This window comes from Apostichopus japonicus, chromosome 3, assembly GCF_037975245.1.
Source record: "Apostichopus japonicus isolate 1M-3 chromosome 3, ASM3797524v1, whole genome shotgun sequence".
NCBI lineage: Eukaryota > Metazoa > Echinodermata > Holothuroidea > Aspidochirotida > Stichopodidae > Apostichopus > Apostichopus japonicus.
In genome coordinates this window covers 30417341-30428663 of record NC_092563.1, presented here as the reverse complement: position 1 = coordinate 30428663, position 11323 = coordinate 30417341, and the positions used below count along the sequence as shown (strand labels likewise).

At 37.4% G+C, this 11323-nt stretch overlaps 1 protein-coding gene across 2 annotated transcripts; it reads left to right on the top strand.

Moving 5' to 3' along the window:
* The first annotated feature begins 726 nt into the window (after positions 1–726).
* LOC139965838 (protein-L-histidine N-pros-methyltransferase-like) lies at positions 727–9928 on the top strand. Of its 2 annotated transcripts, none has more exons than XM_071968619.1 (6): positions 727–934; positions 2243–2397; positions 3205–3395; positions 3714–3923; positions 5762–5943; positions 6958–9928. In XM_071968619.1, exons 2-6 carry the CDS (start codon positions 2302–2304, stop codon positions 7161–7163), a joined length of 885 nt encoding a protein of 294 aa, XP_071824720.1. In that variant the 5' UTR covers positions 727–934; positions 2243–2301; the 3' UTR covers positions 7164–9928. The 2 variants fall into 2 exon arrangements, with proteins under 2 accessions (XP_071824720.1, XP_071824719.1); XM_071968618.1 differs by having other exon boundaries at positions 732–963.
* Positions 9929–11323: the final 1395 nt, after the last annotated feature.

Below are 11323 nucleotides of genomic sequence, written 5' to 3'. Positions count from 1 at the left end.
GAAAACAAAACCCATTTCTTGACCAAAAGTGGCCTTAAAGTTTTAACCCCGATACGGACATCTCTAAAAGGACTTTATTTACGTAATGTGCAATGATCTCAAAATTGATTAATTTTTTTCAAAACCGATTAATTTTTTTCTTCAAGAAATCGGTTTTGTTACCGATAGTACGTATATTATGACGTATATACAGCAAATCGGTTTCGTTACCGACAGTTGAGGTATACCACGTAAAAGAGGAACCTTTCTACGTGTAAGAGGAATAACTTAACTTCGTCATTGTTCTTCTCTTGACTGTTGCATATTCTCATAAATTATTTTTTAGACATTTGGGAAAAACAAAACAAATTGGTATAAAATTTGCCGCAATTTACGCCGTTCTCCACAAGTTTTGGAAGGATCACAAGTTTAAGTTGACTATAAATGCAGAAATCGTCGACCATTTTATTCCAGAATTATATCACATTAAAGAAAAACATCTCATCTCTCTTATGGTACTATTTGTGGCCTTTATAGTATGCATAGCGTGAATTAATATCGCTTTAAAACAAGTAAGAAAAACGAACCGTCTTGTTATTGTCCCCTAATTTAGTCTGCACTTAGTGGCTGCTGGGATCCACCTTCCCGCCAAAGCGTACCCAGCCCTCGTCACAGTGTACAAACATCAATGGCCAACTGCGCGTAACGTTGGTATACAAACTTTTGGCTGCTGTTAGTAGCTGCTCTTAATGGCTGCTACCTTCAAACAGGAATTTTTAGCCTCTGAAGAAGATCCTGCTAGGATCGAAACGGCAGGACAATTTAATTTTGCACCTTCTCTGAAAGCTGTCGGACTCGTAGCTCGTTTGAACAGCAGCTGTGCATGCGTACTCAGTAGTTAAACTGGCTGGTGTCCGTCGTACATCATTCGTGAACCTAAAAGAAAAAGACACAAGTAACAATTTTGAGGTCACCATAGTAAAAGTAAGGTTCAATAGCTCAGGCAATTTGAAGCTTTATTTCACTCTGTTGTATTAGTATTACTATTAGTGTAGTTTGTAAAACTACTATATCGTTCTGCACAATGTGGCCCGAGCGTACTGTGGGCCAAACGTAAGGATCTAGACCAACAGTAAACTTCTCTGTAACTTGCAAGGGCGTAGGAACCGGGGGGGCTGGGGGGGGGCGCCAGCCCCCCCAGTGAAAAATGTGGAGGGGCGGAAGTATCATTCCGCCCCCCGCTTCGCAAGTCAGAAAACCCCTTTTTCATTTCCAAATGAGAAAAAAAATCTCATTTGGAGCACCAAATTGCATCTAAGGCCAGGTGAAAATACAAAATTAAGTTTACAAAATGGAGTGGGTGTTGAAGTGTGCTATATTGCACCAAATTGCATCTGAGGCCACCTGGAAATGCAAAAAATTCCAAAGGGGAGGGGGCCCCTCCCCTTAGACCCCTCCCCCAGGCCGGCCATCAGTCTTCAGCCCCCCCACTCAAAAGTACCTTCCTACGCCACTGGTAACTTGTAAGTTGAGACTGCAATCTTTTGTGTTCTTACCCTAACATTTGGCCTTCACATTCTTGCTATTAACCTTCACCCTTTCTATGAAGGCCTAGGAATAGGATTGAGAAGTTGTGGTCTTAAAGGCATTGAAGACTCGCCCCAAACCGTGTGCCACGTGCTGAAAAAAGTTAGCTTTCCGTTGCTTGCAAGTGAAGTTTCCTGCTTGTCGCTACAAAATGCAGACAGTGATGAAACGTGATACTGATACCTTGTTATCTTTTGCTGGACCTGAGATGTCCATCGCTGTATCCTGTGTGCACTGTGCTGTGGGTATTGACAGCAGCTGTATGTACTGACTGTACACTAGTGTGTTAATACCGAAAGTAGCAAGCTGTGTGCGTATTTTCTGGGAACAATGGTGGTGTCTAACACTTAAGTGAATTCTGTTACACCTCATTCGAAACTAGGTCAGATAACCGGCATTAGACATTTCTTTTTGTGCAATCTTCAAACCCTTTAACCACAGAAATGTTTCCAAAAAGCATAGAGACACTGTTATTTCTTTGGTGATACATATTTTCGGTTCATCAAATTAGTATTGGTACTATACCATCAAATGCACCATATCATTTTGACAGGACTTACAAATAAATGACTGAATTGCATTGACCTAGCCAAATGTTACAGAGCCCTTTAATGCTATATGTGAGCAATTTTGAGCATTTTCTACTTTTCATATTCTTTTTTTCACATTTTGATAGCATGAACTTATAAAGGCCTCAGCAAATGATGATGTGAGCTCTGGCTAACAGTAGCAGACATGATCCGCAATCCTATGTTAAGAATTGCCTACGAGCATGAAGTAAACACTCTTTTTCATCGATCTAAGCTGTGCAACAACTTTAATATAGAGCAGGTATCTTTCATCAATTTTTTTTGCAACTGAAACTTGGTCAATATTTTTACTAAATATTTAAGCCAGTATTAGGTTATTTCCTTGTGAAATACCTACCCTGCCACTTCCTCTGTGTTATTGAATGAAATTGGGTTGTAATCCCTTGTTTTGTACACAGTATGCAAGGTTCTGTGGCTAAGTTCTGAGCGGTACCCGAGCAAAGAGATGGCTGCATAGGGATCACTAAGAACTAAGTCTGTATAGCTCAGTTGACAGAGCAAATGGCTTGTATGTATGAGGTCAGATGGTAAAAGTCTTGCTCAGATAGCCAAAGACTTCTCTGCTCTTTCCAATTTTATGGATTAAGAAACTTTCAGAAGTTCACTGACAAAGATAGATAAATAGATATTTTTTATCTAAGGTGATACAAACATGAAGAAATTCCTCAAACATGCATTCTTGTGGCAGGAGGAAACATGTTTTAGCATGATCATGATGGTAGAAGCATTCGTGTAACTTAAACATTACATGGGTCAAAGCAAGTTGGTAAACCTTATTAACATAGTTTTGACAGAAGGGTAAGATCTTTCCAAGTTATGGCCCCAGGGACTATGCAATGTATAAGGCAGTTAATATTTTTTTCAGAATACAAGGAAAGAGAGCAAATTAAATTTGAAGTTCTTTCTTTTTAATATTTACGCAAATTCCAAACTTGTAACTGTTGGATTTAACTACAATACACCGGCTTCTCTTCCAGGTGGCATGCAAAGTTGATGATATTTCTTAAGAATCAGGTTGAAATTGTCTTCTTCCTGTCTTTGTCTTCAGTGGTACAGTTGTAAGTTAGAGGACTGCCCTCCTGATGTGTCTGCTAAATTCATCCAATTAGATTTAGATGGAGGCACCAGTAGTTTTCTTGATCAATCATATCAGAAGTCTGACTGGCTCATCACACAACTTTGGCATTCTGTGGTCAAATCTTTGACATCCTGGTTTGTTAGCACAACTTCTATAAATGGGTGAGTATCAATGGGGGGAATTCCTTCAGCCCTTTTTTTTCCTTCTTTTTTGGGGGGTTGAACTATTGCATCGTACCTGTTATCCAGTTTGGTTTAAAGGTCACTTGTGGTACAAACTGTGACAAATAGAACTGAATATGTTGAAAACAGTTTGAATAAATTGAATACATATTTCACCAGGATGCTGACAATGTTCCTTTACAACTAGACTGTCATGTTTATTGGACAAATTCCTCTCTGACCCTGCTTCTTCACTAGAAGTGGGATTCCTGAACAGTAAATACCAATAACTTATTAATACAATGTTCTGGTTTTCAGATGGCTTGGCAGAGGGGCCATGTTCATCTTTTCTCATGCGCAATTCGAGCAGTTAATTTCCAAACCAAAGAGCTGGCAAGGTGACAAATTATTAGACTTGGGAGCTGGTGATGGCAGGGTAACAGATATCATGGCATCATTCTTTACATCAATTTCAGCCACAGAGGCTTCTGGACCAATGAGAACCAGACTTCTATCAAAAGGTTACAGGTAAGTTAACAATAGTCCACATATTTCATGTGAGAAGAAATTATTGCATTTGGAAGACATGTTCAGTGGAATCAGTCTCAATCCTTGTTGTCATGGCAATATTTGGAAAGGTCGTAGGTAGTACTTAACAATGGGACAATAACACACACACATGTTCAGTGTGGACTCTTGACATATATTGAATAAATATGGAAATGGTAGTTGGAGTTAGGTCAATAATGTCTTTTTTTTATTCTAACTTATTTTAACTTTAGTCTTGAAGATGAACAAAGTTTTATGTTTTGCCTGATACATTTTGTTGAGATCATGCCCAAAGCTGTTTTATGTCAGAGATGTATCAACATTTAACCTTCAAGTTGTTTCTGCTGAGGAAAGTGAACACTAGTTTTAAAGGTCTAGATGTAGAATAGAAGAAAAAAATGATCTTCTTCAACTATTGGCAACTATAGGCTCTATCCAAGAAGAAAAAATATTTTGTTTTTCTCAGTTTTGTTTTTCAAAAGCTATTGGGATTTACAGTAATTAGTTATTGTCACAATGTTTGGCACAGTTCACTGGAACACACTAATCATAGTTCATATATACACAGAAAGAAAGAGAGTTCCATGTTTGCAGTTTTTCATCATACTGTACTTAAAGTCTCAATACGTGTTTACTGATGAATTTCGGAAAACAAACTTCCGAAGCAGATTCAATTTTTTTAATTCTAAATGCACTCTGATCAGGTGGGTTTTATGGAGAAAAGCGGTCGCAATCGAAAGAAAGAAATTTATATTTTGTTGCCCTCATGGTGTGAATCATTTATGGTATAAATCACTGCAATAACCCGTAGCAGCATGTTCATTACTCAAATGTAACTTATATATACTCATATCTTCCACTTTTTTACGCATTTCCACGGAGGAAACGTCTGAAAACACCTGTTTATTCATTGCAATGGAAGGAAATGTCACAATTATGCAAGCTCCTTTGGTAATACCGAAAGAAATTCAAGAGAAGGGACCTAACACAGGCTAGCTACGAAAGTGACAGTCCTAGGCCTAATGGTCGTAAACAAAACAGAGAGATTTGATTGACGAATGATCTGTTGGGCAGGGGCTTGCAAATTTTGATTGAAGTTTGTAGAATCTACGGATCGTTAATAAATCTGGCGAATTGTATTCAGCTTAAAATGTTTAACAACAGATAACTCAATGAAACTAATGAATATATATATTGAAATTGCATAGAACGTTGTCATTTTCGGCAATGTGCTTTTAGTGCAGTAAGCTAGTGCTGATAGTTGACTCTTTCTTTTGTAGTCTATTAATCGCATTGCTCTTCTCGCTATTACTTGGTTATGTCATTTTACATTGCAGAAATACAGTTAACACAAATCTTTTTCCATTGTGCACTGTCTTTATTTGTTCTTTGTGTCTTAACGTGTGGTGTCTAAATCATGTTAAAACATCTACCAGAATAAGTGTATTACTGACAAGTAAACGCATGAATCTAACCGGAGCAGATGCTTGCTGATTTTTCCACAGCACAGTGCTAGCGTGCAGCATTGTGAGAACTTGTACTTATGAGATATTTGCTGACAAACTGCTCTAGTGTTGTTTTTGATAGGTTAGGCTATTTTTCAAAAGCAAATTATGTGTAGTGCTAGCTTGTAGTGGAGTATTCGCAACTTAGGTTTTGAGCAAGATTCATGGAACTTCCAAAGTGTAATCGAGACTACTGGCGATTAATGGATTACTACTATCAGCACTACAGTAAGCTAGAAAGGTTGAAGTTTAGATTTGGCAAACATGTACTACATTTACTCTTTTATTTTTACTTTTACAAATTATCTACAGTGTACTTGGGATCGATGAGTGGAACCAGGAAGATGACAAGTATGATGTCATCAGCTGTTTGAATCTGCTGGACAGATGTGATTGCCCAAACACTATCCTGAAAGACATCAGACGATGCCTGAAGCCAGAAGGACTTGCCATAGCTGCACTGGTGCTCCCATACAAACCATTTGTGGAATCAGGTATCAGGGTGCCTTACTGTGGTTATGGTTTTTGCCAGAAGTTAGTTGGTGTAACTGAATTGAATTGAATGGAAATGTCCACTAAATGTGGTTACATCTTTGCTCTGAACTTCCTGTAACTGATGAATTTAATGAAAGGAAATGTCAGTTTAATTGTTCCACTTGCCATCAATAATAGTCCAACTAGTTGTACCACACTATACAGCTGCATTTTCATTGCATATATCCAAAGTCTGGTTGTACAATAGAAAAAGGGTTCTTAATAGGCAAACCATTGGCCAAAACTGGCCTGAAAAATAGTTTGATGCAGCCTGCACAAAAGAAACTCAGCCGAGAGTCTTGCCCTAATCCGTCAAGGATGTTTGGCTTGAGCCAAACCTGTACAGGCACATACAGTACTTATCCATTTGGCATAAATCATTTATCGCAGTACTAATAGAAAGTGTATCATAAGGACTTGCAACGTGTTAAAGGGAATAATCTAAGCAATCATTTTTGGACTTAAAATTAGTGAACAGTTAGTATGTGGAGATTGTTTAATTGTAGCCTACCTATTATCTAAAGTTAAGGGTGTTATTCTTTCAAACATATTTTTCAATGTTATACTTAGATAAACAGACAAGTAAACAAATCAAACATTACATAACAATGTAATTTCATGCTTCTTGATTAAATATTCTTGCTGATTTTTTGGTTTTGATGATAATCGTAACCTTTGCATTCATGATGGCGTATGTGTGTATGTATGTGTGTATGTATGTATTTGTGTATGTATGTGTGTATGTATGTGTGTATGTATGTATGTGTGTATGTGTGTGTATGTATGTGTGTATGTGTGTATGTATGTGTGTATGTATGTATGTATGTATGCGTGTATGTGTGTATGTGTGTATGTATGTATGTGTGTATGTATGTGTGTATGTATGTATGTGTGCGTGTATGTGTGTATGTATGTGTGTGTGTGTGCTGATTTTTGTTTTCCAGTTTAGCCACTCTTCTCATTCATTTTTCCAGGTGCTGCTAAGATTCATCCGAAAGAAAGACTCTCCATATCGGGAAGAACCTGGGAGAACCAAGTGACAAGTTTTATCCAAGTTGTTGCTCCAGAAAATGGTTTTGAAGTGGTTAGATTTACCAGGCTGCCATATCTTTGCGAGGGAGATCTAAGTGTGCCATTTTATCATCTCATCGATGCTGTGTTTGTTTTGAAACCAAAATGATCAACTTGTTTTAGGTTTGTGGTTTTAGAGATGTGTTTGTAATACACATTTTACAATTGAAAAGAATGTGGCATAGTGAATGGAAGAGAAAAAGAAAGAGAACTGCTGAAAATGAAGATGTGGTTTTGCATCATGCCTTGAGAGAGAGAGACTTAGTACTCAAGCAAACACTTTCATAACATTTGCCTTGAATATTTCTAAGTTACATGCTAACATGCAGAAAATAAGATTTATGGTTTTCTAACAGAAAAATTTTGTTTTTGGCCAGTGTAATATTGCCATTGTAACAATTGTTTTTGGATTTATGTATTGGTTTTTTTCAAAAAGTACACAATTCTCCAGGTTGTAACCACTTGGGTATCCAAGTATTATATTCTCAATATTCTGTACTGTTATCTTTTAATCTGTTAACTGTGAGGCTGTAGTACTAAAAACTTGGCTAATCTGTCTTGTAATTCGCTGGAAAGTTAAAAAAGTTGATGCTGCACCTTCCACTAGGTAGATGTTTCTGCTTGCTTGCTTGAACAGAAACTATATTGCTAATTTCATTGCATGAATGTCACAACAGATGATTTCAATGTGACGAAAGTCTGTTCCTTCAAATATTGTCATTTCCAATCCTCTTGGGTCTAATTATGCCCCCTAACTTTCAGCGTTTTGGGTAGAGAAGGAATAGTTCCTAGAGGTCAATGTGCTAGTAGCTTCAGTGAATCTGATGGGGAGTGGAATAAGGTATGAAACACTACCTTAGCTTGCAGAGAACTTTTAGCTACCCTTGTTGTGTTTGCAGCTGAAGGTTCTAATTATTCAAGGAGATGTCTCAGTGTAGCTAACTACTTTTAGAGTGGCAGTAAAATGCTTATCAAACTTTGAGTGTAGTTGACCATTATCTGACTTTTTGGCTTGTTTGGGGCAATATTGGTGTCCCTTTTTGGTTTTGATGAAATTGTAACCTTTATAGTCATGCAGGTGGATGAGTGTGTATGTGCGTGGTGCCTTGCTTGTAAACATGATATGTCAAAAAGGGAAGCTTGGACCAAGCTCATATTTGGCGCCGTTTACGAAATTTAACTGTCCCCTAGTTAGATTTATATCAATGACCGATCTCAATGCAAATTAACTTTGTAAAATGGTTCGCTATCATTTGCGGAGATTGTTCAGAAACTTCATGGAGCATTTACAACATACAGCAAAAGCATTTGATACCTAAAATAACTATTTATTATAGAGAACCGATTGAGCTTACGAAGTAAGGCATTCATAAAAATGTTGTGTTCATATTTTAATTTCTCAACCAATTCAAAAAAATTATTACTCGTCGATATCACGGCGGTTTGGTTATGGGCAGGCAACCCCTGCACAGTAGAGTATATGCAGGTTGACTACTAACAATAAGCATTGTTAAAAATGTTTCGTGTCAGAATACCAATACACTTAGGTGGCCAACCATCTACTTAATTACTTTTTTAACGCATTTCCAACATGTCATCAGTCATAATTCGCAAATTATACAACAATTTAAGGAGTTTTGAGACAAGTTTGTTGTTATTGCTGCCATGATTTTTTGCAAAAATTTTCACTCAACATCAGTTGCGAGTTGAAAATAGATGCTCTTTCAACCTGAGATTTTCATTGCGTAAGAGAACGCTTTGATTTAGGCAGTGTAACAGGGTAAAAGCGATATTTTTTGCGCACCAATCTGCAGCTAAAAGACAAGGTAAATAATTGGGAAAATGTGAAAAGTCGCCCTAATCGACTGAGAAGCTGTTCAAAGTAGCAGTGAGGTACTGTATAGGCTTAGGACTTCTGCAGTCTTAGCTACTGTATAGTACATGCCTAGTAATTGAGGAGCCCTTATGTAACAAGCTAAGCTATCTTTGTAGGTAGTTTTGCAGATATTTTATTTTTAATTGTCTTTATGATTCTGTGACATGTTTTACTTTGTTCAACACTTACTCATGGTGGAAAAAGTTTAAATTTTGTGCTGCGCAGAAACATAATTTTCCAATGTGCAATTACATAGCACCATCTGCCCAAGTACCTAACCTTTGTTCACAGAAAGTATTGATGTTGTAGATCTGTACTATGGAGACTTGAACAGCATTCACTGCCGAGTGAAGTTTGCGTTTTCACAAGTGTCATGGTCCCCAAATAGCGAGTACTTTTAAAAATATTTGTCAGGGCCTGAGAAGAAGCCTGTTGTCTGGTAGAGATCAATCTGTATGCTGAATACAAGAAAAGTGTCCATCTCGGTTATCAGCTGCCAATGTGAATATTGTTTGTCATATTTCAATGTCTTTTACTGGACTACTTTGAAGTATGTTGTTTTTCCTGGCTATACACTACAGCCTTGTGTGTCACATTAACATAACATTCATATAGCATCATCAAAACCGCACTGCAGTTTTGCTGTCCCATCTTTTATGCCCTCCTTTAATTCAAGTACCAAACATTCCATTGCAGGTGTCCATCTAATTGTCTTTTTTTCCATCGACATGGAACAAAGTGAGAAATATTGTTTAATGTTCAGAGCTGTGCTATGCACTGTCAGTGATTCAAGTGGAAGTTTTGATGAAACTGGAAGTGATATATGCTGGATGTTTGTCATTTAAATATTACTAAAACAGGGTCAGTAATTTCACTGAAGTTTTAATAACATCAAGAAAAGAGTATCCCCTACTATTTGTGCTTGCTCAGCTGCCTGCTTAAGTATGTTATTATGAACAATGTTGTTAAATTCCAAATAAATCTTTAACAACAGCTTACTCATGATTTGTCTATATAATTATTGTTTCCTGTAGATCACTTTTTACGTTTTTATCAGTCTAGCATCGAAGAAAGCATTTCTCCCTCTCTCGAATCTTTCACAGATATATGCCAGTAGTTCAACCTAGCATTTGTACTGATGATCATAAGAGACTGTTAATGGTTATGTCCCGGGGCATAACCACCTTTGTAGTTTGGGAGGAGGACAAGGGGTTTATTTTGCAACTTTTGACCTTTTAGTTTTAGGTTGTTTTTGACCATTTAGGTTGTAACACAGATACAGTTTAACATTCATGTACTGTACACTAGAATTTTTGAAACATTGTCATTTGGAGTGGGCGGGGAGGGGAGGAACTAGAGCCTGGGTGTGAAAACAAAGCAACTTTGATACTTGACCCAATCTCAACCCAGTACCAATACGTCAAGACTTTAATAGTACTACCATTCCGATGTTATGTCAAAGTGTGGAAGATGCTAGAGTATTGTGCGAGCAAGCCTAGAGCTGAAAGACGAGCAGTTTGTTTGTATAATAGTCCATGTTTATCTATTTCAAGTATTTTCCAGTCTGCAATAAACAATAAGAGCAGAAGGTCACATCATTTAAATGGAAATATCGTTTTTCAAGCAGAGTATGCTTTCATTCTCCATCAGAATCTATCTGTTGCAAGTTTTGTCTCAGTGCGAGGCAATCAGTGTCACCACTTCATCACTTGTTGAATTGCAGCTGAACGAATCGTATTTGGTTAAGTCCAGTTTTGAGTTATACAATGGTTAAGATTCAAGTATCCCAGCTACTTTTAGCCATAGACAGTATTCAAGGGTCTCAGAGGATTTAGCTGATGCATATAGCTGGCTGTTTGATGTATTATGTAATCTATGTGTGTTTAGTAATAAATCTTAAATGATTTTGTGAATGCTAAGAGGGGCTACCATCCCACTTCCAAATTTAAAATACTACTGGCAACATGTATGCTAGTGGCACTTTACGTACAACAAAGCCGCCTACCATGTCCCATTTATTGGTTACATGCCGAAGGCAGGCAAGTAACCTATGCAGTCAAGTTGGTGTGTGTATAGGTGCGTGTGTGTGATGCCCTTGCTGGTAAACACTAAACTTGAGAAAGGTGCTCACTGCAGATCTCATATTATGTATGTGGCTTCATCATATTTAGTTCAAGAACCCTATTGTATTTGGCAGAGGTCAAAGTTCGTATGGGGTTAGCAGAGGTCAAAACATGAAAATCTCAAAAGTCCTTCATCTCCAGAACCAAACTTCAAGGAAGCTCATATTTGCATGATAGGTTAGTGTAATAAGATGTATAAGTTTTACACTATTCTGGAGGTCAGCAGAGGTCAAACTGGAAAACTTTGTAAACACTATATTTCAAGAAATA